The sequence below is a fragment of the Lucilia sericata genome, unplaced genomic scaffold (genome assembly GCF_015586225.1).
Source record: "Lucilia sericata isolate MDLA Ls3-8-SP2 unplaced genomic scaffold, ASM1558622v1 Contig000033F_arrow, whole genome shotgun sequence".
In the NCBI taxonomy this organism is placed as follows: domain Eukaryota; kingdom Metazoa; phylum Arthropoda; class Insecta; order Diptera; family Calliphoridae; genus Lucilia; species Lucilia sericata.
The window spans coordinates 811,831-832,717 of record NW_023994071.1 but is presented as its reverse complement, the minus strand read 5'-3'; the positions used below and the strand labels follow the sequence as shown (position 1 = coordinate 832,717).

At 28.4% G+C, this 20,887-nt stretch overlaps 1 protein-coding gene across 1 annotated transcript in view; it reads left to right on the top strand.

The window, feature by feature from the left end:
* The window catches only part of LOC119612032 (tyrosine-protein phosphatase 69D), a 314,226-nt gene that overhangs the window by 123,800 nt on the left and 169,539 nt on the right, over positions 1-20,887 (top strand). Inside the window, exons 5-6 of the mRNA XM_037967748.1 lie at positions 5,808-6,054; positions 6,111-7,005. Of these exons, the coding sequence (XP_037823676.1) occupies positions 5,808-6,054; positions 6,111-7,005 (1,142 nt within the window). The remainder of the gene's footprint in view (positions 1-5,807; positions 6,055-6,110; positions 7,006-20,887) is intronic.

Here is a 20,887-nt window from a genome sequence, read left to right as displayed (position 1 = left end):
TAAACATTTATAGCATAAGAAATTAAAATAAAATATTAAACAAAAAACTAAAATAGAAAAGATGGAAAAGATAAACTTTTCAATCAATTAAAAAGTTAATTGAATAAAATTAGGTTTTAAACAACAAGATAATTAAGACGAATAAAAAATTGTTTAAACAAAAATTAAAGAAAGAGGAAAACATGTTAATTGAAAATAAACTACCGATTAATTGAAAAAAAAACTACCGAAAAAATTGTTTAAACAAAAATTAAAGAAAGAGGATAACATGTTAATTGAAAATAAACTACCGATAATTGTATAAGCTATTACAGAAACTCTACTCTATATTACACAAACTCAAATATTTTTATTGCTCTTACTCTCTCGTTGCAAGTTTTCCAAATTACGTGAACGGAATGCAACAACAAATTGTCCAAAATAATACAAATTATCGAGATCGCGAAAAATCATAATGAATGATGTATTTATATTGGAGTACTCCAAAAAACGAAGTTGCGAATTTTGCCCGTCCTCCTCTCTTGAATTATTCTTTGGATTGTAAAATTATGTAATGTATGCAAATTAAATGCAGACGGCCGTTTCTAATTTTACATTTTTGAAACTTTGTTAAACAAATTTATAAATTTTTTAGCTGATATCATGGGGCTTTATTGACAATAGATACGGGAATACGAAATTTTTTCGTAACATGTACGAAATTGTACAAAATATTTTAGTATAATACAAAGTAATTTTATTATATATAACCAAATATCAATTTTTTTTAAATTACATAAATATGTTAGTTCATTAAAAAATTTTAATTCTAGAATAAAAATAGTGGAATTTATGAAATATACTTTTAATTACAAAACAACTTTTTTCATTTCAATTTTATATAACCTAGGTTATATAGGGCCTGTTATGCGCTCTTTTTCTTGGAAGAAAAATGTTTGTTGGTAAAAAAAATCAGATTATGTATCATCATACCAACCTCAAACTTGTTCATTTTGAGAAGATTTCTACTCTTGTTCTCCTTAGGGTTACCCCATAGAATCTTTTTGGTTTTACCCACTGCACAATGGATAAAATATGACATTTTCAAATCAAAAATCAATAACTTCTTTGTTTCTCTACATACATACATATATTCTTCAAAATCTATATATATTTTTTCTAATATTTTAACTTCCCTAATTGATTTAACGATGTTCGCCCGCCCGTGTGTCCTTTAAAAAGTCATTTACAAAATAAAGGTCTTGTCTTATTTTTTTGGGTCCAGTACTATGCGTACTACCCCATATAAGAGCACCTTGCGAATGTGTCTTTAGAGCTGATAATTATGTTAAATACAGTTAATCACAAAAATAAGCATACAGAAATACTGACGATTGGTTTTATTTAAAAAAAAACATATTATTTTTTCAAAAAACAAGAAATTAACACATTTATTTAATGTTTAGAGAAATTACTTTTTATAATATTAAATGTAGTTTTTGAGCTTTTCTTAAGAAATTTTCGAAAAAAGGAAACACAACTACTTCTTTCTAATGTTATAATAACATTTTAATCAAAATTTACATATTTGTAAGAATATATTTTCATATTAAGTTTTATTTTTGAAGAAAATAATATAAAACTCAAGAATAGCTTTTATTATAAATATACAAATTTTACATGTAATGTATAAAATCTTCATAAAATTCAATTACATTTGCATTTTTTAGATTTTTTATACTAGTGTAGTACGTTTTTCAGCTTTATGGAAATATAATTTTTTTATCAAAAATCCAAACTTTGCAAAAACCATTTTCGATGCGGAAATCAATAAAATTTTCCATTGCACTGTTTCATTATTCCAAGAGGTCTTATGGAATTCTCTCACCCATATTTTTAATTCAGCCTTCGTTGCGTCGAATGGTTTTGCGTTCGTCACGGTGGTATATTCCTGTTTCTGGGTCTTCAATATAGAACCCCAGGCCCACTTTGTCCCCAAATTTAGAGCCGTCCGTGTAGCAACGGATTCCTACGGGTATTTGCTCTAATGTTCCGCTTGACCAAGACATTCTATCTAAGATCAGTGTTCAAAGTTTCCGACATATTCTGTGTCTGGTATTCGATCGGATACGTCCGATGATAAAAGCCTTCCAATGTGTCCAGTAGACATTGATGACGTGTCCTATACCGTTTTTCGCCAGTTCGCCTAAAGTTATGAGCCATGGCTGTAAGCGCCGTCTCATATTATAAACATGTTTCAATGGGTGGAATATCCAGCAACGCTTCCAGAGCCTTGGTTGACGTAGTACTCATGGCACCACTTATAACCAAGCAGCATGTACGCTGAACTCCCTGTAGTAGTTTGATATTACACTTTTTGTCCAATGAAGTCAACCAGATTATTAAAGCATAAGCTAAAATTGGTCTAATTCATATACCGGCGCTATTATTGTTCTGAATACGAAGATTTTCGGCAATTTGCATGTATACAATACGAACTTCTCAACAAGAGCGTCAAAAATAAAAAAAAAATATTTTATTTAGTTGCTTCACAGTATTTAACAAAAGCATAAGTTACAAAAACAACGTACACCCTAAATGATTTTCAAGAATGGATAACAATGAAAGTAATTTAAAATGTTGTTTCTATGTGAAGAAATTATCATTCTTATGATCATTGATTATATTTTGTTTATAAATATTCCCATTTTATAGTAATGCAATTTAATCTTCAAAATTGAAAATTGTCAAAATTTTCTTCAGTGCAATGTGTTGATCCTATCCTCTATGTGGTGTCTCCATTTTAATTTCCGGTACTTATCTCTGTCTGTCACCGGTATCTTCTTGCCCAGGAAAGAGGGTTCAGGTATAAATATTACCCTTGCACCCTGTCATTTAACTGGGGTATATGTGATTTTCAAGCATGCAGTGAAAATCTGTGACAAATGTACGGAAACCAGCCCCGCCAAAATCTACAAAAGTACCGGGAAATGTCTATAATACTGCAGGGCCGGACTCTCATAAACGGTTCTTAAGGCGAGGTCCTGTATCAGCGTAGAAAATGTGGAGAATTACTTGAATTATTCCAGAAACCTTGTTACGAATCGTCCAAAGTTCCTGTATGTATCTTTCCTATGTTTAATTTTGCCACCAGAGCGTTGGTAGCCGTCTCGCTCCGATGGAGGTTTATTTGGATAACTTCAATCGTGGTCATCCATTAAACTGTCTTCCAGCGAGTTGGTGATCACCTCCTCGCTTTTAGGATTTGACTCCTAAACATTACCAGTACTTGCTAATGATGCTTTGGGTACCGTTTAAGGTGTTTTAGTGTCCTTGTCGGGGCCGGGTTTGACAGCCCGCGCCGTAACTTTTCATACAATATTCCCAGGTGGTGGACGATCTGCCCTCCTTTAGCTTAAGCGAAACTATAGTGGGAGACTACAGCTTGTCCATCACCACCCACTATCCGCCACTCGGGGACGCGCTCTGTAGGAAAAAACTGGAAAACTCCCCCGAGTACATTACAAATAATTTTGTTACATTTTTTTCTTTCGTTAAATGTCACCTTAACGAAATTATTTTTTAAAATAAAATAAAACAAAGTTTCTTAATATATACGAAAAAAATACAAACGGTTTTCTAACTAAAATTAGAAAGGGTTTGATTAAAATGCAAGTTTGATTATTATGCACGAAATTTTCGTAAATATTATAAAAAAGTAGTTACGAATAATATGTCGATATGGGACACTGAAAATTCCAGAAACAGACATTTACTAAAAACATCAAATTTCACAGTCTTTGATTTGGCAATTTTAAAAGATATTTGTAAAATATAGACATTCAAAGTGAGAGTGAGTACGCAATTATGGCCAAAAATCAAATCGCGCAATTTCTTTTTTGGTACTGTAGTGTTAAAGTAAACACTTAATAGATTATAAAATGTAGTTTTGGTTTTTGGAAAAACTACTACACATTACACCGCGATAAAACAAAAGTAAAATATTTTTCATAAATTAAAAAAAATATATTTCTAAAATGTTGGTATTATTCTTTTCCAACAGATTTTTTAGTTAAGGAAAAAATACATTAAACCTATTACTTATTTAAATTAATGATGATAATATAGATTTTACTTCTGAAACGTTAAATATAAAAAAGTATGGCTGATGTACAAAATATATGAGGTATATTCTATTCATTAAAAAATTATTTCGAATTTTTATATAGATTTCAATAAGGAATAAAACAAAATGTTTAAAAGTGTTGAAGAAAATTTTAAAAATCAAAATTAGATCAATGTGTTGGAAAATAATTGCAATCATTTTATTTTACCATAACTCCTTATTAAAAAATATATTTTTTCCAAACAAATTTTTTGGTTCGAATTTTTATACAGACTTAAATTAAGAATAAAACAAAGCGGTTAAAAATGTTGAAAAAAATATAAAAAATCTAAATTACATCAATATGTTGGGAAATATTTGCCATCAATTAATTTTAATATATGTATCTTGCCCGTTTAGTTAAAAATTTACATTATTTAAAAATAATATGATTTCAATTTGTTTATAGACCTTAATCATCAAATTTTGCAAGAACAACTTGACACCTATGGAAACTACAACAGGTAGGAGACCTGAACTGTTGTACAAGTAGCTTTAGAATCAATATGAACATTCGGTTTAAGAATAAGTCGACTGGAAATACTGGGCGTGGCTCCTTCCATATAAATTATATACTCAAAGTCGTATATCTGGGAATATATAACAACTAAAATAATGTATATGGGAATATGGTTTTTGTGTATCAAAACACACTGGGTAAGCTAGTTAATAATAAAACAAAAATGGTTGAGGTGTCGAGAAAATATAAAAAAATCAAAATTAGACCAATATGTTGGGTAATATTTGCCACCAATTAATTTTAATATATCTTGTCCGCTTAGTTAAAAATTTACATTATTAAAAAATATCTGAATTTGTTTAATTAAGAATAAAACAGAAATGATTAAAGTGTTGAGAAAAATATAGAAAATCGAAAAATATAGAGAATCGACCAATCTGTTGGGAAATTTTTGCCATCAATTAGTTTTAACATAACTTGCCCGTTTAGTTAAAAATTTACATTTTAAAAATATATTATCTGATTTTTTTTAGAGACTTCAATTACGAATTTGGCTTAGTGTTGAGAAAAATATAAAAATCAGAAATTGGGCCATATTATTGGGAAATATTTACAATCTATTTATTTCGCTATAACTTGCCCGTTTAATTAAAATATGCATTTCTTAAATATAACATTCTCTTAAAAAAAAATTTTTTAATATTATTTTTTGGTTCGAATTTTTATAGGGTCTTTAATCAAGAATGAAACAAAATGGTTAAAAATGTTGAGAAAAGTATAATAAATGTAAATTAGACCAATTTGTTGGGAAATATTTTTCATTAATTAATTTTAACATAACTTGCCCTTTTAATTACAAATGGGCTATTTTTAAAGCTAATTTTTGCTTAAAAAATTAAAAAATACTTCCAATATTTTAATTGGTCACAAAAGGGTTAAAAACGCGAAAATTTATATAAACCTATCACAAATTAATACAGAAATAAATTTTCAATGTAAAAAAAATATTTTTATAGTTTTGGCCAAAAAACATGATAAGCCAGATCTATGTGGTACGGGAGCAACCAGTGTGTATCTGTTTTTAATTAGATTTCTTTCACCTTAGGAAATATAATTTAAGTGTTAGATACGCGTTTCATATTTTGTGACGAATTGTAAAATGTTTTCAAAAATATAATTTTAATATGTTTTCCACTTTTTCAGTCCGGAACGAAACTTCATTTTTAAGAGCCTACAGTAACTATTTTGAAGTTATTACACCAGGCATTTCAGCGGAACAATTGTTTATTCAAGATGATGTAGCTGCAATATTGAATATAGTAATTCTGTTTCTGGCAATTTTAATTGGAATTGTATTGGTGTTTTTACTGATATTATGTTTCGTTTACCGAGTGAATACCAAAAATACTGGAAGCGCAGAGGAAGTTATTAGTTTAAGAGATTCTTTAAGGTATTTTATTTTTAAATATTAAACGATAATATTAAAATTAACGTTCCAAATTGCAGCCGGGTGCTTTTTGGCGGTAGAGCAAATAGCCACAGACATTTCATTGGAACTGCTAATGGAAAAGTTGCTGACATTGGACCTATACATAAATCGGATTTATATATGGCATATAAAAATCGACACAAAGATACGGATTATGGATTTTTACGAGAGTATGAAATGCTACCAAATCGTTTTAGTGATAGAACTACGAAAAATTCGGACTTAAAAGAAAATGGACCTAAGAATCGATATCCTGATATTAAAGCTTACGACCAAACAAGAGTAAAACTATCGCAAATAAATGGCATTCATGGATCTGATTACATCAATGCAAATTTTGTGATTGGTTACAAAGAAAGAAAAAAGTTCATTTGTGCACAAGGACCCATGGATTCCACCATAAATGATTTTTGGCGAATGATATGGGAACAACACTTAGAAATTATTGTAATGTTAACTAATCTTGAGGAATATAATAAAACAAAATGTTCAAAATATTGGCCTGAAAAAATTATGGATTTGAAACAATATGGAGATATTACTGTCAAATTTGTTTCAGAAAAAAAGAATGGTGATTATTTAGTCAGGTCCTTGGACATATTTAAGAGAAATTCTGTCAATGAGGAGGAAGAAGAAAGCAGACAGATTACACAATATCATTATTTAGTTTGGAAAGATTTTATGGCGCCTGAACACCCACAAGCGTTAATAAAGTTTATTCGCCATATAAATGCAGTGTATTCAGTACAGCGCGGTCCAATATTAGTTCATTGCAGTGCTGGCGTAGGGCGAACTGGTACATTGGTAGCATTAGACTCTTTATTACAGCAGTTAGATGAAGAGTCCCAAGTTTCAATTTTTAATACTGTTTGTGACCTACGCCATCAACGAAACTTTCTTGTACAGTCTTTGGTAAGTAATAAATATTACACTCATATGTATGTACGTCTCAAACAAAGTTAATCTTTTGTAACATTATATAAGTTCTTGTACTTACACAACTATTTACTTTTTAAGCTACATTACGCAGTAAAAACGGCGTAATGTAGCTTATACTTATTCAACAACTTACTTTTCAATGACTACCACATACCGTCTGCATTACTTAGAAGGAGTCTAGTAATGACTTACAAATAATATATTATGTAAACACTTACTTTTTAGCCTTGACATGTTGTTTTCGAACTTAGTTTTTAACACAAATGATAAAAATTTTTTTAGTGAAAACTAATAGTAGACGAAGTTGACGTATCGTCATAGACAATTTTTTATTTCTGAGAAACAAAACTACTTAACTTCCTAATTGCAGGTGATCATAGTAAGTACTTATCTAACTCCTTATTTTTAAGCTAGTGTGGTAAGTACCTACTTACCTCCAATGTCATCCCCGTGTTAAAATAATGACTTGTGTAAACAAATTATATTTTAACCCTTAAGTATTCAATGTAAGTATGTATATATGTATATGTTCATAAGAGGTGTCCAAAAAATATCGATTTTGTTCAGATTGGTCTTATTTTGTTCATTAGTGTCTAAAGCTAACTTTCCGAGCCGGAAATCGATTGAAAGGGTACAATTGGGTAAGTATTATAATATGTTATAATATTATAATAGGACTTATTAATTCTTCAAAATTTGTGCCTTTAAAATTATAGTTTCTTAAAATTTCGATCAAATCTTATCTTTTGAAGAAAATTATCTTTCCAACAAGTTATAAATAATTCTTATTTAACTAGTTTTTTTTTTTGTTTATATGTATGTATGTATGTATTTTTGTTTACATCACTTCTGCATACAAAGACAAAACAATGCAAAAAAAATACAAAACAATTTTTTGAACAAATGGAATAAATAGATAATTTTTTCTAAATGATAAGATTTGGACGAAATGTAAAGAAAAGTAAATTTTAACGGCACAATTTTCGTTATTCGATTTGACTAAAATTTAACACCAGTAAGTTTTAGACACTAATAAACAAACTAAGACCCATCCAGTGTTGCCACTCACAATTTATTTTTCTTACCAAAGTTCCGACAAAAAACTACCAAAACTTTCCAAAAAGTACAAAATTTGGGTTTTTGGACAATTGTTCATAATAAACATATTTTCCGTAAAAGGTGTTATATGGCTGTAGAAGAGTCTGAGATCGTAGAAAAAATTGATACTTACAAACGGAATCACAAAATCAATATACCCTTAATATTTTGAACCCATCCAAAAAGATTGGGGTATATTTTATTTGTGATTCCGTTTGTAAGGTAGTGCCCCACGAAATTACATATTTATTCATCAATCTGGCTTCATAGGGAAAAAAATGAATTAATGTGGCCTCCAGTAGATTAGTGGTTTTTGTTATAGTCTGTTAGACCTGAGGTCGTGCGTTCGATTCATATTGTGAACCTTCGGATTTGATGTAACATCCTCACTTCAAACTAACTAACTTACTAACATTCATGAATCAGAAATGCTAAAATACATAGAAACTTAATATTTTCTTAAAATCATAGTGAAACAATATAAACTTAAAATTGACGTATTTTTTTAAAATCCTTATTACTTTGCCATAACGAGTTCAGAAATGTTCATAAATGCATATGCATGAGTTCAAAATTATCTCATCCTACCAAATTTGGACCAAAATTTAAACCTACCAACCAAACTACCAAAGGTCATTTTAGGGATTTGAAACTACCAAATATGGTCCAATTGGACCAAAGTGGCAACGCTGAATCCATCTCAAAATTTTTTTGGACGCCTCTAATGTACATATATATATCTAAAAAATATAGTAGGTTTATTTGTTTATGGGTGTTTTTGTGGTCTATAGACGTCTAAACTGCTGGACCAATTTTTTTAAATTTTCACAGTGTCTTATTGTATGTAAGGAACTATAGGCTACTCCCATATGAATTAAATAGAAAAAATTGTATATCTCAGAAACTATTACAGCTAGAATCATACAATTTTGCATGAAAGATTGTGACATCCATAAGAAAATTTGGGGAGAAATGCCGGAATTATAAATCAGGGGCGTGGTACCTCCCATGTGTATTAAATAAAAAAATTGTATATGTGAGAAACTATTGTATATTTCTCAAATTTCGCGTGAACAACTTTGACATCCATGTCATCCCCAAAGTCAGACACCTCGGGTATGTACAATTTTTAAAACGATATTTCTTCGTTTGTAGTCCGATGACTATAGCGTAAGAGATGAAACTATTGTTGTTAAAAAATGTCTCATCTTCCATGTATTATATCCTAACATAAAGAAACATGTTTGAATATAAATGTTCCTGTGTCTATTGTGTTACTTTTTAGGACATTCTGACTTGATGTAACGAATTTGTTGTTACGCGCTAGAAAGTCCTAAAATGCAACATAATAGATAATGACTGGCGGTACACTTGTATTATAATGTGTTTATTGACTGTAGTATTTAATATATGTAAGAATTTGTAATTTTTATAACAATAATAGTTTTCATTTTGTTTAGTTTTTTGTCTCTCCTGCAAAATTTTCAAAAGTGTTGTTGGGCCCTTTTGCATTTCAGGTGACGATATGCCCCTTGTATCCCACCAATTGACCACAAAGTTCTTAAAGGAAATGCTGTAAGCTCTCTTTTGAGTAAAAAAATACAACAAAAACGTCCATTTTGAAAAAATAGGGAAAAATTAAGTGCCAAAAATTTAAAAAATCTTATTCTTTTAGTTTAGTTAGTTTTTGATAGATATCCCAATCGCATTCCCTTCCTGGGACTATAAAGCCATTAAAAGAAATTGTCTAAAAAGAACAATTTTTTATTTAATTTTCAAAAAATTTGGAAACAGTGAACTCATTTGGACAATTTTTGCTAGGACCAATAGGTGAAAAGTTACACTCATTTGAATAAAACCGTGTATGACCAAAATATCCAACCGATAGAGCTGAAATTTGTGTCAATACTACTAACAGTTGTGCAAATTTCGTCTATATCGGAAGACAACGATTTTAAATGTTGGGTCACTTGACACGAAATTACCGATATATTTCTAAAAATTTCATGTATTTTTATATAGGTCTTCAAAAGCTCTATAATTGGTAGAAAGAAGAAATTTAAAGAGCTTAATGGCCCAAAGATATAAGTAGTTAAAGTACGTGTCGTGATGTGACAGAAATATAAGTTGTATGTTTTAAGATAACGATTATTCCAACAAATATTTTCCAATAAATGTCCATTTAAACATTAGATTTTAAAATAATAAATCCTAGTAAATGAAAATGCTTTTGAAAATTTCCAAATGTTAAAAACGATAATTTTGCTATATTCTTACCTACTTTTTGCTACACTTCTTGCATTTGTATATACAAAAAGAAGTAGGTAATCTTTTTGTATATACAAATGCAAGAAGTGTGATAGAAATAGAAAGGAAAACAATAAAATAATCTATATTTTATTGTTTTCCTTTCCGAAATTAATAAGCGACTGAGTTCGAAATTTTAGTTTCTCAGTAACATATAAAAATCAATAATATTTATAAACTTTCAAATAATTGTTTAACCATTATTGAACAACATTTTAATTAAGATTGAGACAATCTTATTCCGAAGATTGTATGTTGTCATCAAAAAAAAAAAAAACACAATTCGGGTTTAAAAATATACAATATTTATTAAAACACACTAGTAGATTTTTATCTTTTTTCAAAAAGTCTGGACAATGATCTTTACAATATGAAAGTCAGAATGCTACTTAACTTCTACAAGTTCAAGTTCAATTTATTTCCAAAAATTTCCTTTTTACATATGTTTCATTAAAACTAAATTATAAATAATATTTTTTCCCAAATACTATAGTATCCTTAAGGGACTTATCAACTAATTAAATATATATGTTTAATAGTACTGTTACCAATAAATCTAATTTAAATGAATAATTTTCACATTCTATGGAACATTCAATAAGATTCTCCGAAAAAAAGGAAAAAAAAGGAGATAATTAACTTCTACAAAGCAATGTCGCTGCTTTTATACCATTTTCAAGCATGGTTGTTGTAATGGTATTCAGAATAATAATATCAATGCACAGAGTTGTTTTAAAATAGTATACAAAATAATCATAGTGTTGTATGTGGAAATAAACGTTAAGTTCAAATATCAATATGTTTTCATACAGAGGTGCACTTCGAACAATGCGTTAAATACAAATATGATATGTCCTCATACAGAGGTGCAATTTAAGCATTACGTTAAATTCAAATATGGATATAAATTAATACAGAGTCGTGTTCAAACAATAATGTATACTGAATTGTATTTTAAATTAAGCGTTAGATTCAAAAATAGTTTTAAATAATAAAATAATGATTAAATATAATAATAAAATAATGATTAATAAATGTGGACTGCTACAAGATCTTATATTCATACATACCAAAATACAACTTATTCATACATACCAAAATACACTAGCTATACCCAGTGTGCTTTGCTAACCTAAAAGAATATACAGTGAATCAACTAATTTTTTTGCCTACCTTTTTTTAAGAGAATTTTGTTTTTTGTTCATAAATAAAATTCAAAAAAAAAAAAAAAAACGGGTAAAAAGTAAATTTATGTTTTCCAATTGAAAATAGAGATTGTGTAGAATGGGAAAACCAAGAAAAAAATATTACCTAATCACCTAAGATCCACAAAAGCAATATTTTTCAGCTATTACATACACTTATATATCGTTAGAACCCAAATCAAGAATAACTATCCAAATTCAACTACGCCTACTGTATGTTATTCATAAAATAATGCATTCAAAATATGATGTAGAATATCAAGATTCTAGCATGTAATAGTTCTATAGTGGTATACGGTGATATCCCCATACTTAGAGTGGCTAGGATGGTACTTAGTGTTAGCTTTATTGAATAAGAATCAGTATTATACAATTCTAAATAAAATTCACACAGTACTCCCCAAATAGATGGGGTTTCCGTAATGTAGTTTTTGTTCATCAATACAAAATGACCAAAAACTCAGATTATTTTTGTTATAATCTATAGATTTATACCCCACTAAAATTTTTTTTTAGGTCCAAATCCATTGATTTCCTAATATATCATGTATCCAATTCAAAATTACTTATTATTTTCGAAATTAAATCAAAGAAACGATAGTTTTCATGTTAAGTCAAATATTGAAAAATTCTTATAGGTATATAGGATAATAAATCGGTAAAGAAATATCCAAACTTAGTCGTTCCACTACTAAAATATCTAAAAAATGTTATTCTAATATATAGGAGTAATAAAAATATTAAATTTTATAAAATAATGCAGCAATATTAAAAAAATGAACAAAAAACCTAAAAAAGAAAAATACTTTATTGGCCTTAAAAATTAACAATACGTTCACATTTTATCAAAAATCTCGTTAATTAATATCACGATTTTACTTTTTATGGTAGAAAATTAAAATATAAGATATTTTTTAAAAAATACAACAAACAAATTACTTTATTTTGCTAAAAATAATTGTTCAGATAAAGTTTTTTCATAAAATTTATAAAATTTTACATAGGCAAATTACTTAATTGATTCACTGTATGTAAATAAAAACTCCCTTTACGATTTTTAAGGATTCGGATTTTTTTATTTATTTTACATTAGAGATGCCACAGCAACCATTGCAATATCGACAATTTTCCCCCTTTCAATTTCCGTCCATTTCCCCCAAATGTTCACACGGATGTTTCTCAGATGAATTTTAGTATTAATGGGGGCGTCGAGCCCTTTATTGCTAGTTCGCCAATTTTTTGCCCTAAATATTTATGTTGAAACTAAAGTGGCTCGGAAAAAATTTGACTTTAGCTGTTATGTTTTCTCACATATCTTCGCCCGTGGATTTAAGTGCTCTGTACGCCATTTTGACAATTTTGATATATAAAACCGCAAAAATAAAAAAAATTAAATTTTGCAAAATTTTTAAAAAATTCATAAAAATTTTGCATTCGAATATTTTTGCATGCTTCTTCGATTTTATATTTCAAAATAACAAAAAACTCAATTTACGCAATAATTCAAATTATCTCAGATATTTTTCAATTATCAAATTATCTCAGATATTTTAACAAATTTACGTTCAAGTTTTTCAACTTTTGTAGCTGTCGTACCCATCTCCTACTCCTACAAAATTCAAAATTGGAAAAAACCTGGTGACAAATTTCAACATCCAAGTTCTAATATGTAAAGTAATGTCACACGGATAAGCTTGTAAAGAATTTATCTCGAATAGTGTCCAAAAGTTTAAAGCTACACTGAAAATAATCCATGCCTAATATACACGAAAAATGTTGTACATTGTACGAAATGCTTCGTGCTTTCGCACCACGAAATTCTTTCGTAATATATACGAAATTGTACGAAATATTTTAGTAAAATGCAAAATAATTTTATATAATTTTAGAAAAAAAATTTGTTAATTTTACGATTTTTTTTAAAGGTTTAAATATGTTAGTTCTTTTAAAATAAATATTGTAAATTTAGAAAAAGATATTACAGGAAATTAGGCAGCTAATTTCCTGTAAATTTAAAATTACGTTTAATTTAACTCGCTTAAAATTACGAAAATAACAAAACAAATTCGTAACAAAATAATTTTTTTTGTGAAATTAAAAATAATTCTTGTATATTACTAAATAATTTTGTTACGAAAAAATTCGTTACTTTCGTTAAATATTACATGCCTTAACGAAATTATTTTTATAAAAGAAAACAAAGTTTCTTAATATATACGAAAAAAGATATTACGACAGGTTTTCGTACTTTCGTAAAATTAGAAAAGGGGTTGATTAAACAATATTTCGTATTATACACGAAATTTTCGTATATATTACGAAAAAAGTAGTTACGAATTTTTTTCGTAAAGTTAAGCATGGATTATTTTCAGTGTATGGACAAAAAAATAAAAAGAAGGTGAAAAAATTAGTGACACACGTTTTTTTTAATTTTGTAAACTTCCAAAACCGATTACGTTTAGAAATGATGATCTAGAGTTTTACAATTTTGCAATTTTTAGACTGGAAGTCTTGTGTATATAATCCAGTAAAAAATTGATTTGACATTTTATTCTTACCAAAGTAATTAACAATTTAGTTCAATTTCAAAGGAATTAAAAAACTTTGATATTTGCTCATATATACGTACGGTGACCAGACGTTCTGTATTACACAGAACAGTACTGTATTTTAGAGCCCTGTTCTGTATAAATTATTCTTTGCTAAAAAACGTGAAAATATTCTGTATTTTATTTAGTGTTCTGTATTTGTTCAGTATTTCGCTATTTTTTCAGTTTTACATAAAAACGCATAAGAAATACAAAAATATTAAAAAATTCTGACACAAATGTAGGTAATACAGTTTTTTCAACTATAAATATTTAGTATTTGCTTTCTAAAGTACAAAATACTTTATCAATAAATTAATTTTTATTTTTCTAACACAGAAAAAATTAGTACATAACTATAATGTATTTTGTAATGAATTGTATGAATCGAACATGACTTTTTTCCCAAACCATTTTTCTTCAAGATATTAAATGTTCTTAAAATGTATGAACTTGTACATGACGGTAATTTTTTGAATTTTTATCTTTTATCAACGATATTCATAAAATAATTGCATAAAAGTCCATTATTTACTATTCTGTTTACATAGTTAGAGAATAGTATCCTATATTAGCGAAATCTGTATAGTAAAAAATAGAAATTTAAGTGTTGAAAAACAAAATCTAAAGCAGGAAATCATCAGCAAACATAGTTAACATCCATTCTTCAAAAAGGCAAATTACGCGCAAATTTCATCGATTTTAATCTAAAAATCATAAAGAAATAAAAAATTTTCCAAAGGAAATTTCAAACGTTTTTTAACAAATAGAAAAATAAAATAAAATTTGAAATATTTTAAGTTAGGGGTTCTAGATTATCTTTAAAAAAAAAATAAAATTAAAAAATTCATACCATTTAGGAACTTACTCTTAAATATTATTAACTTTTGTCAATGAAAGCTGTTCATAATATTTATGCCGAAATTTTTTTCTATGATTAATCAATAGAATAATGTATAAAACATAACAAGTAGTCCGACTCTTTGACAGCAGTCCTTAACTCTAAGTATGTGTTAGTGAAAAAGAACTTAACTCTAAATTTGTATTAGAAACAATAGACATCACCAGACATATGAACATCATATGTCTGGCGAAAAATGTAACTCTGCTTGTAAATTAAAATTCTACCATGTCAATTACAAATAAAATGTCAATAACAAATAAAAAATAAAATTTTCGGTTTGCTCAGAATAAACAGAATTTTAAAGAAAAAAATTTGCTAAAAGCATTTAAAAAAAATTTACTATTTCTGTGGACAGGTGAGATTTCGCTATTAATTCGAATATGCAAGTAAAAATTTTAAGTATTTTGACACAATAATATTTCCACCAGGGCGTTGAATTTACACAGGATCCGTAAATGTGGAGGTGTAATTTCGTGTACGTGAGAGTCGGACTACTTGTTATACTTTGTTTAAAACTTTATTGACAATTGAAATTTTCACGATTAAAAATAACTTGATTTAGAAAATGTTGGTTAGTGTATTTTATTTTCTCCTGTTCTGTATTTTGCTGAAAAAATATGGTCACCGTAACTATAGACAAATAATGTGTATTAGAGTGTCCCGTGGGACAGCCTTTTTAAGAATATCATGTAGGAATACCACTCAATTGATGCGTATTAATGTACTGAAGACTAGAAAAATAAAAAAGTATATTTTTTGAATGGTCCTCAGTTCCTTACCAGCGATTGAAATTATGGCTCAAAAAAGAATTAAAATAAAATTTAGTAACAAATCCCGGGATTCATTTTGAAAAATCCCGGGATTCGGGATATCCTAATCCCGAAAAAATCCCGGGATTTATTTTGCAAATCCCGGGATTTGGGATATCCTAATCCCGAAAAAATCCTGGGATTTATTGTGCAAATCCCGGGATTCGGGATTTTCGTGATCGGGATTTCGGGATTGGTATCCCTAACATACGTACATTAGAGCGAAGAACAGCCTTTTGAAGAATTTCATGTGGGAATACTGAACACGATAAAAAGAAAAAATATTTTTTTCGAATGGTACTCAGTTCCCTACCAGCTGTTGAAAATCCTGACCTCAGTATATTTTTTGCAAAATAAAATTTCTTCGATTTATTTGAAATGGGTCTCAAAAATTCCGTAATTTTGAGCTGATTACGGAAAAATTATATTATAATTTCTGTGGAATATTTTTGGTCCACAAAATGATTTTTAGTGGGTTGGAGAGGCGTATTACATTCGCTTTTTATCGAAATAGGTGTCAAAATTGTCGTTATTTTTAGCTTATACAGAAAAATATTTATAAAATTATTGTCATTTGGTTTGATCCATTTCAGAATTTTTTAGATTTTTTTGAAATTTATATGCCTCTAATAATACACTAAAAGCGGACCATAAATGCAAAAAAAATGTAATTATTTTTCCAGCGATAAGCTCAAAATTATGGAATTTTTGAGAACCCATTTCGAAAAGAGTGCAGAAATGTTTTTTGATCATATTGAGATGAAGATTTTCAATCGCAGGTATGAACTGAGGACCCTCTTCAAAAAATTTTTTTTTTTTTATTTTTCTTGTATTCAGTACATTTAAAAACACATCGTTTGAAAAAAGTGGCCCACGGACACCCTAATATACATATATTAAAAAAAATCATGCATTTTTGCATTGTTTTGCAAGTAGAAGTGATGTAAATAAATATATCTACTGGGTGATCGACTCGGTTTTTCAATCGGTTTTAAAACCGTTTTTTTTCTGCTTTACCAGTGTCGGTTTTTTCTAAATGTTGATTTTTCGAATATCGAATAACACGGTTTTTATACTTTTTAAAAACCGCGTTCTAATACTTTTATTTGCTTTGTATTCAAAGATTACTTAAATTAAATTTTTAAGTAAATACTAATACAGCCCGTCTAAATTTTAAAAATATTGGAGTCCAGGAACTATATTTCTAACATACCTTTTATTAAACTTTTTTGATTTTCCTAATTAATTAACAAATTTTATTTGTAAAATTTATTGGAATAACTGTTTGATAAAATTTTATCAATCTTGAGATTATATTCCAATTACAAAAATAAATTTGCGGCTAAAATATTATGGAAGCGTTGGAATGCCTATGAAAATTGTCTAAACAGGGCACAGTGGGGCAGAATGGAAATTTTTTGGAAATAAATCTGGCATTTCTAAACGGCTGATCCGATCGGGATAAAATTTGGCGTGAGCGTAGCCAAGGAGTATTCGAGTTTAAGTTTTGAAGATGAACCCTGCAGATGCCCCAGGGACGGCGCTGTGGCGGCTCAAAGTAGGGTACCTACGACATGTAAAATTTTTTAACTCGTGCCATTTTTTTGTTTTTCACCCAAATAAGCGCTCGACGAGATCTTGAAAAAACATGCTTGAACATACTACTTATCTCTTATAATATCCGAGTTATAGGCATTTAAAAATTTAGTGATACAAAATTTACCATACCTTGGTCCGCCTTTTTTTGAATACCGGGCGTAATTTTGGACCAAATGGACTCAATTTTCTTGTTAGTTAGACAACAAAATTTCCAATAATATACAAAAAATTTCAGATCAATATCGTTTACAGATCCAAAAATATACGTTTTTTAATTTAAAAATTCAAAAAATTTTAGATTTTTGGCGTTTTTTTGCCAAAAATGTGTCTTAACTCTTTTATTAATAAAATAAAATTTTTATTAAGAACATATAACAATTTTATAGTTTTCTAAAAGGTATCTTTACGCAGAACGCTTTGGCGTAAAAAACTTGTCCTATTTTTTGAAAATGTTGCCACTGCGTCCTTCCGAATATGACCTATTTTTTATCAAAACTTCAACTTTGGGCGACATGTTCTAAAATCCCAAAGCTGGGATCAGAAAACTGAAAGCAGTTTTGGAAACCTCAATATGTTTTCTATTTACTCCAAAAGTATTTTCCCAGCCCTGAAAGAAATGTGGACCCTATGGGCAAAAAAGTAAAAAATCCCATTTTTGGGATTTTCATTCCTATTTTTGCGAATTGCGGGATGCCCTTTGACCTTTTCAATTTTTTTTTAGCATATTCTTATTTGAAATGACAAATTTAACAAGCGTTGAAAATTTCATTGAGTTTTGTTCATAAATAAAGATTTTGTCATATATTACATATTTGTTTAATTTCTAAAACTATGATTTATATCAAAATTTTAATAGGATCGCAGATAGCTACAACAATTTAGTCCATATTTATCCCTTAATATCATTTTTTAGTTAGATATGGAAATTCTCACCCTTTACAAAAAATTTCAAGCCAATATCTCAATTACATTCAAAAATATGTTCATTTAAACCTGTGTCCTTTAATTTCATCTTTTTCATATTTTAGTATTAAGTATGACAGAACATACATTTGGTGTTGAATAAAATATTTGGACAATTTTTAAAAATTATTTAGTTAATTATTTTATTATAATATTGTATATAAAATAAAAAAAATTATAATTTTATTATGAGCCACGCACAACAACACCTAAATCACCCCACACAAATTACCTTTCCCGCCCACCGAAATATAAAACACAATTTAATACAATATCATCAGTTAGTATAATAGCTTTTTTTATTTGAACTGTTTATCTTAAACATAATACAATTAATTCTTGCAACCTACTTATATAGTTAATTCCTAACACTACTTATTTTCTATAAAATAATCTGTCATATCGGTATACATATCCAGAAGGTAATGTAAGTCCTTTAAATCTTCCTTGTTTTGAGATGATAGAGTTTCATAACAAATCCATCTTTTTCGCATAGTTGAAAGAACAGGATCAGAAGATAGAAGTAAACTATTAAAAATATCTTCATTCTGTGATTGCCTGGAGCATTTTCTTGAGCTGAATAGTTGAACATGCTTAAAATCTCGATTCCTCGCTTCCTGGGCTTCTTCTGTTAACTCTCCAAGTGGAAGAATATTCGATTCAATTATTATTTGACCATGACACAATACTTTGTGTACTGTTGGTGTTAGTTCCCTCCATGGATACAGAGATACAAGTAATTTAGAAATTTCAGATGTGTATTCCCCAAATCGATTTTCATTAATTTTATGTTTACTATTCAGTGCCATTAAAATAGTTTTAACTCTTCGAAGCAACTCCTTGTCGATTCCAGTTATTTTTGAAGTAATTTCAAAATCACGAAAAAACCTTCTCGACGTATTACCGTCATTTGTACTACCTCAACTTGAAAGTGGTTTGTCGATGTTTAATCCCATCTGAACTTTAAATTCTTCTTGGATTCTGCTTTTTTCCGCAGCTCTCAGTTCTTTCAATTCTTCATTATTTTTTGTTGATTTAGTAGGATAGTTTGTTTTTTTTTTTTTTCCTGGATCGCCCTGTATGATGGTAATATATTGTGTCCTTTTTCATGCAGAGCTTTCCTTAATATTTGGTACTTATTTCGACTGAGACTTCAGTAAAATTTGATTATGATGTTGGAGTTGGTATACTTTCCACAATTCGCTTAAGTCGTTTTGGTGATACATTAGGAAGAATAGTTGCAATATGTACGACATCCATATGTTGGTTTTCCTTTTTCAGCATTTCGTTAAATGTATCAGCAATTTCCTCATTTGAGATTGAAAAAAGTTTTTGTGTGACCCTCTTTTTTTTACCTTGAACATAAGTCTTCGTATGACTTGCAAGGCGCTCCTATTGATGTGTTGTAAGTTGAGATTTCCGTAGTAGTTTCCATCCAACTACAAAATTTTAATCGAAATTTCTTTTGATTTCCATCCACAGACTTACTTTTTACATCAAAAAGTTTTAAAAAGTTTTCAATTTTTGATATGCCTGTTTTGTCTACTTTTCTAATATATGTAGTTTTTATATAATTTGAAATGTCTTCAATTCTTTCTGGCCCTTTTGAAGATATACTCCATAAAACGGAACACAACTCTTCGTACTTTAATGTAATCTTCATTGTAGATTTATTAAATATGGTACTTAAAATCTGAGAAGTTTACTTATATACCAATTCTTGTCATTTCCGATACAGGTATTCCAAAGTAAAAAATTACGAATTGTCTACCTATTAACATTTAGGACTATATTATTATAACCTGTAATTCAGTCATTGATATTTCTTATTAGTGAATGAATCGAAATTATCATTACCTATATTTTTACCTACATGATCATAAACGAAACAGAACGAAATGATCTGTCGAAAAAATTTAGGTAAAAAATAGTTATAAATTTTTGAAAATTTAAGCATAATAGGACCTTTCAATTATAAGGATAAGCAAACAAATAGAAAATAGGTAAATATAAGATTTAAATATGTGCTGTCATACTTAATACTAAAATATGAAAAAGATGAAATTAAAGGACACAGGTTTAAATGAACATATTTTTGAATGTAATTGAGATATTGGCTTGAAATTTTTTGTAAAGGGTGAGAATTTCCATATCTAACTAAAAAATGATATTAAGGGATAAATATGGACTAAATTGTTGTAGCTATCTGCGATCCTATTAAAATTTTGATATAAATCATAGTTTTAGAAATTAAACAAATATGTAATATATGACAAAATCTTTATTTATGAATAAAACTCAATGAAATTTTCAACGCTTGTTAAATTTGTCATTTCAAATAAGAATATGCTAAAAAAAATTGAAAAGGTCAAAGGGCATCCC